The 17,394-nt window shown below is 45.0% G+C and overlaps 1 protein-coding gene across 2 annotated transcripts; it reads right to left on the reverse strand.

The window, feature by feature from the left end:
- Positions 1 to 1,542: 1,542 nt before the first annotated feature.
- Positions 1,543 to 17,392, reverse strand: LOC118386824 (serine/threonine-protein kinase LATS1-like). Of its 2 annotated transcripts, XM_035774698.2 has the most exons (8): positions 17,170 to 17,389; positions 16,178 to 16,663; positions 13,593 to 13,743; positions 9,984 to 11,479; positions 4,275 to 4,857; positions 3,948 to 4,133; positions 3,666 to 3,772; positions 1,543 to 3,576 (listed from the first exon to the last, which is right to left on the reverse strand). In XM_035774698.2, exons 2-8 carry the CDS (start codon positions 16,529 to 16,531, stop codon positions 3,040 to 3,042), a joined length of 3,414 nt encoding a protein of 1,137 aa, XP_035630591.1. In that variant the 5' UTR covers positions 16,532 to 16,663; positions 17,170 to 17,389; the 3' UTR covers positions 1,543 to 3,039. The 2 variants fall into 2 exon arrangements, with proteins under 2 accessions (XP_035630591.1, XP_035630592.1); XM_035774699.2 differs by lacking the exons at positions 1,543 to 3,576; positions 3,666 to 3,772; positions 3,948 to 4,133; positions 4,275 to 4,857 and adding an exon at positions 6,690 to 7,454 and having other exon boundaries at positions 17,170 to 17,392.
- Positions 17,393 to 17,394: the final 2 nt, after the last annotated feature.

A 17,394-nucleotide genomic window follows, 5' to 3' on the forward strand; every position in this document is an offset into this window, starting at 1 on the left:
GGCCGTAGGAGGGCAACAACCCAGCAGCACAACCGCTACCTCTGCCTTTGTGCAAGGAGGAGCAGGAGGAGCACTGCCAGAGCCCTGCAAAATGACCTCCAGCAGGCCAAAAATGTGCATGTGTCTGCTCAAACGGTCAGAAACAGACTCCATGAGGGTGGTATGAGGGCCCGACGTCCACAGGTGGGGGTTGTGCTTACAGCCCAACACCGTGCAGGACGTTTGGCATTTGCCAGAGAACACCAAGATTGGCAAATTCGCCACTGGCACCCTGTGCTCTTCACAGATGAAAGCAGGTTCACACTGAGCACATGTGACAGACGTGACCGAGTCTGGAGATGCCGTGGAGAACGTTCTGCTGCCTGCAACATCCTCCAGCATGACCGGTTTGGCGGAGGGTCAGTTATGGTGTGGGGTGGCATTTCTTTGGGGGGCCGCACAGCCCTCCAATGTGCTCGCCAGAGGTAGCCCCTTGTGAGACCATATGCTGGTGCGGTTGGCCCTGAATCCAATTGAGCACATCTGGGACATCATGTCTCGCTCCATCCACCAACGCCACGTTGCACCACAGACTGTCCAGGAGTTGGCGGATGCTTTAGTCTAGTTCTGGGAGGAGATCCCTCAGGAGACCATCCGCCACCTCATCAGGAGCATGCCCAGGCGAAGTAGGGAGGTCATACAGGCACGTGGAGGCCACACACTACTGAGCCTCATTTTGACTCAAAGTTGGATCAGCCTGTAGTGTGTGACTCTAAATCCAGACCTCCATGGGTTGATAAATTTTATTTCCATTGATCATTTTTGTGTTTTTGTTGTCAGCACATTCAACTATGTAAAGAAAAAAGTATTTAAGAATATTTCATTCAGATCTAGGATGTGTTATTTTAGTGTTCCCTTTATTTTTTTTGAGCAGTGTATTTTCCCTGACATCCAAAAATACTCATTACATTTTGAATGCTTAGCAGGACAGGAAAATATTCTAATGTACACGCTTATCAAGAGAACGTCCCTGGTCATCTCTACTGCCTCTGATCTGGCAGACTCACTGAACACATGCTTCATTTTAGATTATGTCTGAGTGTTGGAGCGTGCTCCTGGCTGTCCGTAAATTTAAAAAACAATAAAATGGTGCCATCTGTTATGTTTAAAATAAGAAATTTGAAATGATTCATACTTTTACTTTTAATACCTAAGTATATTTGAGCAATTACATTTAGTTTTGATCCTTAAGAATATTTAAAACCAAATACTTTTGACTTTTACTCAAGTAGGATTGTACTGAGTGACTTTCACTTGACTAATTTTCTATTAAGTTATCTTTACTTTTACTCAAGTATGACCATTTGGTACTTTTCCCAACACTGTTCAGTGACTTGATTTAGACCTGGGATACCAGGTGTGGCCAATTATCAGATCGAGCACAAAACCAGCAGGCTCCAGACCTCATAGCGTAAGAGTTGAATACCCCTGGAGAGTACTATAGAGCAGTCTGTATTGGATAGTTCCAGGTGTGAAAGGCCAAGAAAATGGAATTTGTGGAAGTGCTTTACATTCTTTATTCATTAGCCCTTCTCCCAATCCCCCTCCCAAAACATTTACACCATAAATCTAATTATGTAATCTTTACATGATTTCAACAACAACAGTACATATTACATACAACTACATAAAAATCTTTCCAAGTCACTAATAAAGGCAAAATATGGGATAGGGGAGGTGACCCAGCTATCCACTATGAGCTACTAAAGACCGCCAATTTATAATTCCTTTTTCAGTATGGTATCAGTCCTTCATGAACAGGTTCGACGTGTCAGTGAGCTCATACATACACAGCATAGTGCTTGGTTGAGACACTATGTCAGAAGTGATGAAGGCAGATGCTACTGTGGAAGTGAATGAGAGAGAAGAAAATGCCCTGTACATAGCATAACGGAGCTTGTCGGCCCCAGTCATGCCATCTCTTCATTTACTTTAGTATCATTACATAAAAAGGTACCTTTCAGATTGGCCTTTTTCAGAAACAAGGAAACAAAATAGACAGTGGAATGATCACTACTAATTATTACAGGAAAGAGGTTTGAATAATGCAGAGGGCCTGCCCTAATGAATATCAACTAACCAATCAAATAGATAGAGAAAATATTTACATCAAATGTGTACAACAATTTATAAATAAATGTTATGTATAAATTAGAAAAATACACAAATCCCTAGTTCAATCAACTAAGTCTAGTTTAAAATGCCCCTCTATACAGTATTTGGTAAAAGAGCAGAAGATCAAAGGCACAGCAATGAAAAATTCAAGATGTACTTATCCCTGCAAATTCTACCAGAGTGATATCACTAATATATCCCCATTGCAATAGACCTATTAAAATATAAATTAAGACAATTGTCAAAAAATAAAGTAAAAAAAATAAATCCCATACTTATGAGTATCAACTAGCATCACCAGTTTGTAGTATCCTTAACAAATGAAGGCTTAAAACAGGGTTTGTAAGTCTTCGAAGAGCACCCTGATATTTTTGCTTTCAATTCATTGGTCTGTTCAATGTCAGACAGCATATAAAGCTTACCCTGTACAACTCCATGAATACACCTGTAGTGTGAAAGACTAAACCCTCCTCCTACAGACTGTAGTGTAGAGAGACTATACTGTAGTGTAGTTGTGTACCATGTATCTGTTCTGTATGGTACAATTATATCTGGTCCTAATTGTTCCGCAGAAGAAGGGGCTGAGAACACAGTCTTGTACAGCTAACCTTTTGGGGGACACAATTCAGTCCCATTCAAAATCCGATTTTTCCCTAACCTTAACCCTAGCACCTAACCCTTAATGTAATTCTAACCCCAATTCTAACCCTAACCCTAAACCCCATAGAAATAGCATTTGACTTCTGGTCCCCACAAGAACAGTTAAACACGTCCACACACACGTAATATACCCAACTCCTGACCCGCTCTCTTACAAACCAGCAACCTGTTTCAAAGACATTATGTACCAATAAACCAGCAGAACAAAGATGTTCATAGAAGATACTACACATAGACCAAATCACGGCCCTGTGCCCCCCTGCGGCTCTCGTCCTGGTCTCCCTCCTCCTGTGCCGGGGCCTCAGAGTCTGCCTCGTCCCCATCAGATCCCTCCTCATACTCTATGCCAATGGGTTTGGGACAGCTGTAGGGGTGGCCGTTGTCGTCAAAGAAGCGGCGGAAGGTGAACTCGTAGAAGGCGTGCTCGGGGTGCTTGCCGTTCTTGAACCACCCATTGAGGGTGTCATTGTGTTTGCCCTCGGCTTCGTTATCTCTGCTCCACAGCTTGTCTGGGTCCACCGGGTCAAAGTTGGAGGTGTCTGTGCAGTGAGCGATGGTGGGTACGTAGGGGGCCGGCTGCATCTGCCGCAGGTCACTAGAGAAGTCGATGGTCTTGAAGAAGGGCTGCACCTTGATCTCGTCGGCACCGTTCTTGCCGAGGCGATCCTCGGGGCCGCGGCATAGTTTAATGATGAGGTCCGATGCCTCGGGGCTCAGCTTGGCTTGAGGGGGGATGTGCAGGGTGGTCTGCCAGTTTATCACCTGCGTACGAGACAGAACCAGACCGTTTAATAGAGAGCAGAGGACAACACCTGACAAGCCAAGCCAACATTTTTAAATGGTTGATTTACCTTGAGCTGGGTTTCCAGGGGTGTAGTTGTTAAGAAAGGAGGCTGCCCAACCACCATTTCATACAGAATGACACCAACACTCCACCAATCACACAGTTGGGTGTATCCTTGAACAGAGAGTTAACACAGTCACATGTTAGAGACAATAACATGGTGCACAAGAGAAAAATAACCTTTCACACATTAAGCTTAAAATATCACTTCTACACTAGTAATTCAAAGATCACCAATTATATTTCCAAATCCCCATAGCAGATTCAACTTCCTCTTACACAGGCTTACCTGTTCTGAGCAGCACCTCTGGAGCGATGTAGTTGGGTGTCCCCACCAGGGAGTGGGCCAGGCAGCGCTGGTGTTGCCTCGCCTTCCTCCTCTCCAGGGGCTTGAGCCGGTCTGCGCAGCGACAGTTAGCTGGGTCCTGCTCCCATTCCTTACTGAAGTCCATGCTGTCCTGCCGAACATGGTCTCCTACGGAGAGAGACACATGACACAAAGATTAGCTTGGCTTTACTGACAATGAAGAGAGGGAGAACAGTATTACCCCAAAGCCTAAACCATCCTCTTGGATTGAAGCAGCAACAAGCATCTTAAGGGATGGATCATACTAACCACTCTGGTAGTACTTTGAGTCGTGCGTCCAACGGAAGCCGGTGCAGAGCCCAAAGTCGGTGAGCTTGATGTGTCCGTCCCGGTCTATGAGGATGTTGTCTGGCTTAATGTCGCGGTGGATGAAGCCCATCTTGTGCACGCTCTCCACAGCGCAGGTGAGCTCAGCGATGTAAAACTGAGCCAAGTCCTCTTTGAAGAGGCCCAGCCTGATCAGCAGACTCATCATGTCACCCCCGGGGATGTAGTCCATCACAAAGTACAGGTTGTCCTTGTCCTGGAAGGAGTAGTAGAGCCGCACCACCCACTCATTATCAGCCTCAGCCAGGATGTCTCGCTCTGCCTTGACATGGGCCACCTGGTTCCTGAGGAGAACGTCCTTCTTGCGCAGCGTCTTCATGGCGTACAGGGCTCCCGTGTCCTCCTTCCGGGCTAGACACACCTCTCCAAAGGCTCCGATGCCCAGGGTCTTGATCCTCTTGAACATGGACTTGTCCATCTTGGCCCGCTTCAGTCGGATGTAGTTGGACTCTTTCTGAGACAGCATCATGCGCATCTGCTCCTGGGCATCACCTGACAACCCAACCTAAATAGCAAAAGATGACAATTTACATTCAGGCCCATCATGGAGATCTCCCCAAAAATGGTTTATTTAAGAGAGCACCACAGAATATTCACTAGGAACATAAAATAAAACCAAGATGCATTAGCAAAGCAATGAATTCAAACTGGTAGGATGCAGGCCAAGGTAAGGTAACACAAAATAGTAACCATTAAAACATTGGAAAACACAGGTTAAAAAAAATAAAAGATACACTATATGACCAAAGGTATGTGGACACCTGCTTGTTGAACATCTCATTCCAAATTCATGGGCAATGATATAGAGTTGGTCCCCCCTTTGCTTCTATACCAGCCTCCACTCTTCTGGTAAGGCTTTCCACTCAATGTTGGAACATTGCTGCTTCCATTCAGCCACGAGAGCCTTAGTGAAGTCGGGCACTGATGTTGGGCGATTAGGCCTGGCTTGCAGTCGGCGTACCAATTCATCCCAAAGGTGTCAGGGCTCTGTGCAGGTCAGTCAAGTTCTTCCACACCGATCTCGACAAACTATTTCTGTATGGACCTCGCTTTGTGCACAGGGGCATTATCATGTTGAAACAGGAAAGGACCTTACCCAAACTGTTGCCACAAAGTTGGAAGCACAGAATCGTCTAGAATGTCATTGTATGCTGTGGGGCCTAGCTCGAACCACAAAAAACAGCCTCAGACCAATATTCCTCCTCCACCAAACTTTACAGTTGACAGTATGCATTCGGGCAAGTAGCGTTCTCCTGGCATCTGCCAAACCCAGATTTGTCCGTTGGACTGCCAGATGGTGAAGCATGATTCATGACCCCAGAGAACGCGTTTCCACTGCTCCAGAGTCCAATGGCGGCGAGCTTTACACTACTCCAGCTGACGCTTGGGAATGCACATGGTGATCTTAGGCTTTTGTACGGCTGCTCGACCATGAAAAGCCATTTCATGTAGCTCCCGACAAACAGTTCTTGCGCTGATGTTGCTTCCAGAGGCAATTTGGAACTCGGTAGTAGTGAGTGTTGCAACCGTGGAAAGATGATTTGTATGCGCTTCAGCACTCGGCGGTCCCGTTCTGTAAGCTTGTGTGGCCTACCACTTCACGGCTGAGCTGTTGTTGCTCCTAGATGTTTCACTTACAGTTGACCAGGGCATCTCTAGCAGGGCAGAAATTTGATAAACTGACTTGTTGGAAAGGTGGCATCCTATGACAGTATCATGTTGAAAGTCACTGAGCTCTTCAGTAAGGCTATTCTACTGCCAGTGTTTGTCTATAGAGATTGCCTGGCTGTGTGCTCGATTTTATACATCTGTCAGTAACGGATGTGGCTGAAATAACCGAATCCACTCATTTGAAGTGGTGTCCACATACTTTTGCGTATATAGCAGACATTCTCAATAAGGCTAGTATTCTTGGCAAGCAAGGTGTTAATATATGCTGCAGCGGAGCACTATCATGGAAGTGGATGGACAGGCATGCCTCTCCCTACGGAGTTGGTGTTGCTGTCAGTCAGAGGGCTTCATGCTGTTCAATTAAAAAAAGGTAAATCTTTCAACAGCGGCTTACTTGGTCACTGATCTGTGTGGACTATTCAGGTCACGGCATTGATAGATGATACTTTAACCTTCTACATCAGCTGTTAGTGACAGCAAGTAGAGAACAGGAGAGAAAGAGAGCGAAGCAGACAGAAAGAATAGAACATTAAAAAACAATTAACATACAGCTTGAACAGGAAAGAAATAGTAAGAAAGAGAGAAATATTGAAAACTAAGACTGCGTGAGGACATTCGAAATCCATTTGTGTACATTTTGGCTTTTCAGTTGATAATGTATTACCCTGTATTCCTGTGAATTGGACCAAATTCCCTCCCAGCTGCAGTCAGAGCAGGAGATGTTCACCCCTCCGTGTCCAGACTGCAAATGAATCGCACATGCGGGAATCCGCCACTGGCGGATCACGCCCTGGCTTACATTCAGGGCGGGATGTAAATGTAAAATGTTCTTTGTCTAAAATAAATCACTGCACCAAATGAATCACTGCATTTGACTCACACAGCCTCTGTCACTTACTCACCTTGTCCACTGCATCATGGTGACATAAGCTAAACATCTAGCTGGCTAGCTCATCATGTCTCAGTCTAAACTGTACACTAAAAAATACAGAAAGGAGTGGGAATCAAACCCTGAATTTAAAGGCTGGTTGAACACGTTTATTGGAGATGATACACGGGCATACTGCCTGTATTGTAAGGCTGATTTCTACGCCAAACTTAGTGATGTAAAATAAACACATGACAACTCAAAAACATGCTCAAGGCAAAGCCTTATAACAGTTCCACCCAAAACAAGCTGCCATTTATGGTTAAAAAACTTGCTGAACATTGTTCCATGCTGTCATGTGATCACATTGGAGAAGCATGTAGAGAGCTGCTTTCTCAGACTCCACTGCTGCTACCCACTTCAAAATGCACAGGACAAAGTGCACAGAAATTATTAATGCTGTTCTAGCACCATACTTTCTGAAAAACTTGGTCGCAGATGTGGGTGAGCAGCGTTTCAGCCTCCTCCTCGATGAGTCCACGGATGTAAGTGTTTCTAAGTACCTGGGGGTTGTGATATGGTACTTTAGTGACACCAAGCAGACAATGTTATCAACATTTTTGGGGCTTGTTGAGTTGGAGGGAGGAGATGCCAAATCTATAGCCCGTGCTGTTGTGGCTTTCCTCGAGAAGTGTTGTCTTAAAAAAGAGAAACTCCTGGGGATAGGGACTGACAATGCCTCTGTTGTGACGGGGATTAACAATGGGGTCCATAAAGTGATGGAGGAGGAGTAAAGCCTCAAATATCTGGTTCTTATTCACTGTGTGTGCCACTCTCTGCAGCTTGCTCATTTGTAGTTCTAAACATATTTAGGGTGTTTTTTACTCACTTTTTGTCTCTTCCACGACTTTTTCCTCTCTGAACTTCTCTGAAGAAGTAGCGCTTTCCTTTCTGGGTGTCGAGTCTAGCGTACTGTTTTGTTTGGTGCGTGCGACCTGGCGCTCGCTCCACTTTCATTTTTTAATCCGCTATTGAACACAGTTTATTCTGTCTTAAATTTGATCAATTATTTATGTTTTAAAATACGTAAAGTTGGACTAGGAAAGTTGTTTGAAAAGTTTGGACCAAGTTTACAGGTAACCTTTTAGATAATTTGTAGTCATGTTGGGCGAGTTGGAACCAGTGTTTTTCCTGAATCAAACGCGTCAAATAAATTGACATTTTGGGGATATAACGGAGTTTATCGAACAAAAGGACCGTTTGTGATGTTTATGGGACATTTTGTAGTGCCAACAGAAGAATCTTCAAAGGTAAGGCATGAATTATATCGTTATTTCTGAGTTTTGTGTCGCGCCTGGCGGGTTGAAATATGACTGTCATGTGTTTGTATGGTGGGGTGCTGTCGTCAGATAATAGCATGGTTTGCTTTCGCTGTAAAGCCTTTTTGAAATCTGACACGGTGGCTGGATTAACAAGAAGTTAAGCTGTATTTTGGTGTATTGCACTAGTGATTTTATGAAAGTTAAATATTTCTAATAATTTATTTTGAATTTCGTGCTCTGCAATTTCACCGGATGTTGTCAATGTTCCGCTAGCGGAGTGGTTGAAAAACAAGTTTTATTGACTCCAACCTAAGTGTAAGTAAACTTCCGACTTCAACTGTAAATGGTAACAAAATAACTTTTGTCAGTGTGGTGTGTGTGTAACCTTTATTTAACTTCTTCGAGATAGGGGGTGCTCTTTTAATTTTTGGATAAAAAACGTTTCCGTTTTAAACAAGATATTTTGTCACGAAAATATGCTCGACTATGCATGTAATTGACAGCTTTGGAAAGAAAAAACTCTGACGTTTCCAAAACTGCAAATATATTATCTGTGAGTGCCCCAGAACTAATGCTACAGGCGAAACCAAGATGAAATTTCATACAGGAAAGGGTCCAGATTTTGAATGTGCTGTGTTCCAATGTCTCCTTAAATGGCTGTGAATCCGCCAGGAATGAGCCTGCACTTTCTGTTGTTTCCCCAAGGTGTCTGCAGCATTGTGACGTATTTGTAGGCATATCATTGGAAGATTGACCATAAGAGACTACATTTACCAGGTGTCCGCCCGGTGTCCTCCGTCGAAATTATTGCGTTATCTCCAGCTCCATGCACGTTTCCATTTTCTTCAGAGGAGAAAGTCAACTGCCACGAATGATTTATCATCGATAGATATGTGAAAAACACCTTGAGGAGTGATTCTAAACAACGTTTGCCATGTTTCTGTCGATATTATGGAGTTCATTTGGAAAAAAGTTTGTGCTGTAATGACTTAATTTTCGGGGTTTTTCTTACCCAAACGTGATGAACAAAACAGAGCGATTTGTCCTACACAAATAATCTTTTTGGAAAAACTGAACATTTGCTATCTAACTGAGAGTCTCCTGATTGAAAACATCTGAAGTTCTTCAAAGGTAAATTATTTTATTTGAATGCTTTTCTTGTTTTTGTGAAAATGTTGCATGCTGAATGCTAGGCTTAATGCTATGCTAGCTATCAACTCTTACACAAATGCTTGTTTAGCTATGGTTCAAAAGCATATTTTGAAAATCTGAGATGACAGTGTTGTTAACAAAAGGCTAAGCTTGAGAGCAAATATATTTATTTAATTTCATTTGCGATTTTCATGAATAGTTAACATTGCGTTATGGTAATGAGCTTGAGGCTATAAATAGGATCCCGGATACGGGATTGCTCATCTCAACAGGTTAACTAGGCAATTCAGTTAAGAACAAACACTTATTTACAATGACCGCCGCACCCGGACAATGCTGGACCAATTGTGCGCTGCCCAATCATGGCCAGATGTGATACAGCCTGGATTCGAACCAGGGACTGTAGTGACGCCTCTTGCACTGAGATGCAGTGCCTTAGACCGCTGCGTCCGTGTGTGTGCGTGTGTGTTAACTGTACTAGAATGCTTAAAAGGCCGCAATGTTTTTGTATTATATCGGTATAGTTTTTTTTTTGTCAAGGAAAATATTGGATATTGGTATTGGTCAAAAATGTAATAACGGTGCATCACTAATTATAAGTAGTGCCTGTGGACTCACCCTCTGCATCTCACTCTCCAGCTGCTTCTTCCTATGGATCCTCATTTGGTGGTTCTTCAGAACGTTCTCAACGTGCTGCTCCATGAAGAACTTGAAGGCCTGGGGAGAGTAGAGTGACACTCTGGGGTCTCCCCGCCGCTCCTCGTCTTTGTTGTTCCGGCGCATAGGCACCGGAGATGTGGTGATCTGTTTATTCTCTTTATCTGTTCCCATGGCAGCAGAGTATGGGCCTTCCGGCTTGTCATTAGAGCTGCTGCTACACTCCTCTTCCTCTGCAGCCTCCTCTCTCCCAGTACTGGGCTTGAGCCCTGGGTCATAGGCAGGGCAGGGTGCAGCAGGCTGTTGGAGAAGGTGTTTGGGGTACGGGGGTGGAGGACCCTGGTAACTGGGCACCTCTGCTACTGTAATGGGTACATGGGGCATGGGCGCTGCTGGTAGAGGCTCCTGGTAGGTAGTGGGAGATGGAGAGGGTGGGGGATGGTGCATCCAGGGTGGGTGTGTGGGGGCCACAGCAGTGTGTAGTTCAGGCTTCTGCACACGCATACTCTTAACGGGCCTCAGGATGGGGGCCTGGGTGATGGCTGTCACTGTGGTGGCAGAGGGTTGGGAGCTGGCTGGGTGGCCCTGCCTGTTGCTCATCTGGTGGCTGTTGAAGGAGTTGGATCGGACAGGGATGCTGTGCTGCTGCCATGAGGGGGACATGTCCTGGTTGCTGCTACCTGGGGAGGACTGGGGCTGGCCGAGGGGGGCTTGGGTCCAGGACTGAGGCCCACCTATGTTGTACATGTCAAGATTGTACATGTCAAGATTGTGACTGTTCCGGTTAGGCACCATCATGGACTGGGGGAGGTTACCATCGTTGATGTAGGATGGGGACGAGGCAGGACCTCCGGCCTGCATCTGCTGAGCGGTGGGGCTTTGTCTGCTGCTCTGGTTCACTGGGTAAGGGGGAGGGGGTTGTCTGCTACTACCACTCTGGTGTCCCATGTAGTCTGGTTGAGGGGAGCCGTTCTGAGACCAGCCGGATGGGAAGCTGAACTTGTTCCCCCCAGAGCTCTGCATGATGATGGGCTGACGGCCCATGGGCACTGGGCTGATACCCCTCTGGTTCTGGGGGGCTGAGTAGCCATCGGGCCAGGCTCCTTGGGGAACGGGAGAGATCCGGGGCACCAGGTAATCCATGTTGCCAGAGAAGCGCTTGGTGGAGGGGTTACTGTCCCAGGAGGGTGGAGGTGGGGTTCCACCCCTATTTGGGGGAGGGGTGACACTGCGCACCTGAGGGGGTAGGGGAGGGTTGACCCGTTGGTTGTTGCCAGGGTGGCCCTGTGGGAAGGCTGGGGGAGGGCCTCGTCCTGCCAGGTCACCCTGGGGTCCAGGGCTGTCTGAACGGTACACCATCCCCTCCACCCTCATGTGGCCATGTCTCTGAACCAGGGACTCCTTGGAACCCTTCCAGCTCTGCCTCCTCAGCACAGGCTGCTGGATATGAGAGGAACCTGCAACGATGGAAAGAAAAACTACAGTTAAAAAGCAGCATATAGAGAAGAATCATTGTGTTTGCAGAAGATGTTACAGCTATATCAACAGAGCGCAAACTCATGCCTTGTACAGCATTCTCAATTCAAACACACTCCCTTCTCCCAAAGCAGTTGTTCAACAGAATCTTGTTCCCTCAACAACAATCTATTGCATCTCCAGCGACAAATAGTCTAGCGCTAGATTCTGCAACAACAAATCAAATCAAATTTGATTTGTCACATACACATGGTTAGCAGATGTTAATGCGAGTGTAGCGAAATGCTTGTGCTTCTAGTTCCGACAATGCAGTAATAACCAACAAGTAATCTAACTAACAATTCCTAAACTACTACCTTATAGACACAAGTGTAAGGGGATAAAGAATATGTACATAAGGATATATGAATGAGTGAAGGTACAGAGCAGCATAGGCAAGATACAGTAGATGGTATCGAGTACAGTATATACATATGAGATGAGTATGTAAACAAAGTGGCATAGTTAAAGTGGCTAGTGATACATGTATTACATAAGGATGCAATCGATGATATAGAGTACAGTGTATACGTATGCATATGAGATGAATAATGTAGGGTAAGTAACATTATATAAGGTAGCATTGTTTAAAGTGGCTAGTGATAAATTTACATAATTTCCCATCAATTCCCATTATTAAAGTGGCTGGAGTTGAGTCAGTGTCAGTGTGTTGGCAGCAGCCACTCAATGTTAGTGGTGGCTGTTTAACAGTCTGATGGCCTTGAGATAGAAGCTGTTTTTCAGTCTCTCGGTCCCAGCTTTGATGCACCTGTACTGACCTCGCCTTCTGGATGATAGCGGGGTGAACAGGCAGTGGCTCGAGTGGTTGATGTCCTTGATGATCTTTATGGCCTTCCTGTAACATCGGGTGGTGTAGGTGTCCTGGAGGGCAGGTAGTTTGCCCCGGTGATGCGTTGTGCAGACCTCACTACCCTCTGGAGAGCCTTACGGTTGAGGGCGGAGCAGTTGCCGTACCAGGCGGTGATACAGCCCGCCAGGATGCTCTCGATTGTGCATCTGTAGAAGTTTGTGAGTGCTTTTGGTGACGAGCCAAATTTCTTCAGCCTCCTGAGGTTGAAGAGGCGATGCTGCGCCTTCTTCACGATGCCGTCTGTGCGAGTGGACCAATTCAGTTTGTCTGTGATGTGTATGCCGAGGAACTTAAAACTTGCTACCCTCTCCACTACTGTTCCATCGATGTGGATAGGGGGGTGTTCCCTCTGCTGTTTCCTGAAGTCCACAATAATCTCCTTAGTTTTATTGACGTTGAGTGTGAGGTTATTTTCCTGACACCACACTCCGAGGGCCCTCAACTCCTCCCTGTAGGCCGTCTCGTCGTTGTAGGTAATCAAGCCTACCACTGTTGTGTCGTCCGCAAACTTGATGATTGAGTTGGAGGTGTGCGTGGCCACGCAGTCGTGGGTGAACAGGGAGTACAGGAGAGGGCTCAGAACGCACCCTTGTGGGGCCCCAGTGTTGAGGATCAGCGGGGAGGAGATGCTGTTACCTACCCTCACCACCTGGGGGCGGCCCGTCAGGAAGTCCAGTACCCAGTTGCACAGGGCGGGGTCGAGACTCAGGGTCTCGAGCTTGATGACGAGCTTGGAGGGTACTATGGTGTTGAATGCCGAGCTGTAGTCGATGAACAGCATTCTCACATAGGTATTCCTCTTGTCCAGATGGGTTAGGGCAGTGTGCAGTGTGGTTGAGATTGCATCGTCTGTGGACCTATTTGGGCGGTAAGCAAATTGGAGTGAGTCTAGGGTGTCAGGTAGGGTGGAGGTGATATGGTCCTTGACTAGTCTCTCAAAGCACTTCATGATGACGGAAGTGAGTGCTACGGGGCGGTAGTCGTTTAGCTCAGTTACCTTAGCTTTCTTGGGAACAGGAACAATGGTGGCCCTCTTGAAGCATGTGGGAACAGCAGACTGGTATAGGGATTGATTGAATATGTCCGTAAACACACCGGCCAGCTGGTCTGCGCATACAGTAGCCAAGTTCGTGTGAACAACCCTGGAAAAAGGAGAGGTTTGGTCACAAAGGACAGGCACCTACCGTGGGCTTTCATGCCTGCATTGACGGGGCGGGCGGGGGCATCCACCATCTGCTCCCTCACAGGGTCTTGGTAGCTCATCTTACTAATGTACTCTATGGCTGCCTCCACGCTGCGACTGTTGGTCTGCATCAGAGCACGGATCACCATTTCCTGCACACAATACATTTACTAGCTATTAATACCTGAAACAAAAGGGTTGCTCGAGGTACTGTTAGACGAACATCAGATCAAGTTAACAGGAACTACTCAACAACTGTCAAATACAATGTAATTCATAAGTGCTTTTTTTGTGCACATTTTTTTAAAGAACCAGACATCCTAGTAACTTTTTAAATGACATACTGTTTCATTGAAAATATTTTATACTCCGCTTCAGTGCTGAATACAGGAGTCCTGTGACTGACGAGTTGAAAACATCTTTAGCATTAGGGCAATTCCACAGTAACAGAATCACTCAGATGTCACTTTTATGCCAATTACCAAACAAAAAAATATTGATTGCAAAGTTAAACCATACAACTCTATGAACTACTTTAAACTATACAGAAATGCATAACTATGAATGTCATTCTCTTCATGGTGATGTATGCCGAATAGGTACAAAGGTAGAAACATTGAATTTCCTCCTTATTCTACACTGGCAATTATTAGAATGAGCACCGCACAGCACAGTAGAATTCAGTGCATTACAGTAAAGTACAGTAAATTACTTGTGTGCACTACTAATTACTTGTGTGCACTACTATACAGTATTGTACTGACCTATACTCTACTGTACTAATGTTATGCAGTCCAAACTTGTGAAACAGACGTCTAGGATTGGCTCTGATTTGGACTGACTTTTCATCATCTATGGACGTCCGGTGATGGTTGATGCTCAGTGGGCTGGTTACTAGGTATTTAATGATTCACATATACACATAGGTCCCACTTTAAATGTTTATGTGCATAGGTCCGCGGGCCCAAACTGATCCAAATGTAGCATGCGTCGGTCAGAAAATCTATTCAGACTTTACAAATCGGCGGTTAACTATTTTTTTGGGCCTCATACTAAATTCTTTCTACCTTCCGAAAATACCTAACTTTTTTGACAACTGATGCTTCCTCTCCTTCAGTGTCGAACTGCATGTAACTGTGTCGACAGCCATTGATCAATTACAAGATATTTTGCAAGCCTAACCTCCACAGTCAATATCAGTAGCCTAGTCAAACTGCGTGCTGACCAACGCGAGGTAGGCTGTCTGTTCCTGAACTTGCACATCTGTGCGGCACAAATGGCTTGCGTGACATTAGGCTTTATTAGTTGAGTGACAACCTATGTAATTTGCTAAATTATTGTTGTTATCTATGCGCTGTTGAAAAATGGTGCTTTACCGGACGAAAAGTAAGCTACCGGGGACAACTCATCTAACTATACCTGCGGAACAGGGCTTGCAATATTTTATTTTGATTGTTCAGGTTCACCATCAGCAATCGTTTTGGTAGTTTTGCTTTAATTAAACAATCAGTTTATATAGTGTCTTCAGAAAGTATTTTGTTACATTTCAGCCTTATTCTAAAATTGATTTTTTTTATTATCTTCAGCAATACACACACACACACACACACACACACACACACACACACACACAATACCCCATTATGACAAAGAGAAACCAGGTTTTTAGAAATGGTTGCAAATGTATTCAAAATTAAAAAACAGAAATACCTTATTTACATAAGTATTCAGACAATTTGCTTTGAGACTCCAAATTGAGCTCAGGTGCATCCGGTTTCCACTGACTGGGGCAAAGGTTCACCTTCCAACCTTGACAACGACCCTAAGCAAACAGCCAAGACAACGCAGGAGTGGCTTCGAGACAAGTCTCTGGATGTCCTCCAGTGGCCCAGCCAGCGCCCGGACATGAACCCGATTGAACATCTCTGGAGAGACCTGAAAATGGCTGTGCAGCAACGCTCCCCATCCAACCGGACATAGTTTGAGAAGATCTGCTGAGAAGTATGGGAGAAACTCCCCAAATACAGGTGTGCCAAGCTTGTAGCGTCATACCCCAAAAGACTCAAGGCTGTAATCGCCACCTAAGGTGCTTCAACATAGTACTGTCTGAATACTTGTGTAAATGTTATTTCAGTTTATATTTTTATTAATCTGCAAAAATGTATTTAAAAAAAGTTTTTCCTTTGTCATTCTGGGGTTTTGCGTGTTGATTGATGAGGGACAAAATGATTGAATCAATTTTAGAATAAGGCTGTATAATGTAACAAAATATGGAAAAAGTCAAGGGGTCTGAATACTTCCAGAATGCACTGTACATGAATGCAGGGTAAAGAGACTAGGCATCAGAACAGATCATAATAATAAGAACAGAGTAGCAGCAGCAAATGATAAGTGTAAAAGTGTGTGTGTGTCGGTATGAGTGTGTGGGCGAATGTAGTGTATGCGAGTGTGTTTTGTGTGAGAGTGTCAATCATGTGCGTGCAGTGTGTCAATCTAAATCTAGTGTCGAAATCATGTGACTCATGTCCACACCTTCGCTAGATACCTAGCTGAAGCACTTTCACTTTTACATTATTTTCTCCATACCTCATCAAAGCCAGCAGACAGCAGCTCCAGCAACATCTGTTTGTTAACCTCTGCAGTCTGTCCAGAAGAGCTGGACTCATTGGCATAAGGCATCAGGGACTTGCGAATCTCCTGCAAGGCTTTGTGGTAGGGGTTTCTGGGGTTGCTGCAGCGCCCTTGCTGCCTGGGGTCTTCAGGCGCCACTATAACAGCACCCCCCATGTCCACCTTAGGGGAGTCAGAAGGCCGGGACATGTTCCGGAGACTCTCCCGAATTTCCTGCAGCATCTGGTGGCTGTTAACACTGTAGTTGCTAGCAGGGAACGTCTTTGGTCGCATCTGTCGATATCCTTCGGGTTTCTCCCCTCTCTTCATGTAAGAACATGTAGGTTGACAGCCAAAGGGGGACAACAGGGTAGCACACAGCAGTGAGTCACTGTGAGGGTATCAGGGGCCAGGAAGAGCTTCAAAACTCGATTTACTTCACATCTGCATCCTGCTGAATACCTGGGGATGATAAAACACAGCAAATGGGAATGAATTCAATCTCCCAGATATGAGCATTGAAATGATCCAACAGATTCTGTCAATTAATATATTCAGACAATTCATTATGGAAGATAGCTACAAAACTAAACTATTAGTTATAAGATACAACTTAAGTTAAAACCTATCAACTAAACTAACGTTAGCAAACGTGACCATGAAAACAAATGGTGCTGGTAGCTAAGTTAGCCGGGTAACGTTACCAAATATTGTAGTTAAAAGTACCGACTGTAGGATGTTATGTTATAAACATATGTAATCCAGCCAGCTACAAAGCTAAAAGGTAGTGATGAATAAAATACTACGTATTTAGTTAGCATACAGTCACTGACTCAACTTCAATTAAATAGCTAACCAGCTACCAAAGCCAACTGCTGCTGGTTGTCCACGGCCTGTCCGCGTCGCAAAGCAACCACTAGCCAAGTTTGCTAGCATGCTAGCTAACAGGTTGTTGTCAATTAACTTACCTTCAGAAGCATTCTTATTTTAATCAAATCTCCAGACTTCAAATCAAAAAGAAAGTGCGATGAAATTAGTTAATCTAATGATTTAGACGAAGTTTGAAAGTGAATAGTTTTACTGCTACTCCGTGTCCCAACTGTGGCTTGAATATTCCTGTCTTGACAGACAACTTTCCCGGATGTGTAGGTTGTTTTTCCCATCGTCCCCTGCGATAGCACCTTTCACCCCCC

This window comes from Oncorhynchus keta, chromosome 8, assembly GCF_023373465.1.
Source record: "Oncorhynchus keta strain PuntledgeMale-10-30-2019 chromosome 8, Oket_V2, whole genome shotgun sequence".
Classification (NCBI taxonomy): domain Eukaryota; kingdom Metazoa; phylum Chordata; class Actinopteri; order Salmoniformes; family Salmonidae; genus Oncorhynchus; species Oncorhynchus keta.

Bases quoted from the DNA above. Each gene is read 5' to 3' on its own strand.
- LOC118386824 (XM_035774698.2), bottom strand. From the start codon at position 16,531: ATGAAGAGAGGGGAGAAACCCGAAGGATATCGACAGATGCGACCAAAG. The intron at 13,744-16,177 runs GTATGGAGAAAA...TATTGTGTGCAG, and splicing joins TGTCTGCTGGCTTTGATGAG to GAAATGGTGATCCGTGCTCT. The intron at 4,858-9,983 runs GTGAGTCCACAG...TTTGCTATTTAG, and splicing joins TGGAGAGTGAGATGCAGAGG to GTTGGGTTGTCAGGTGATGC.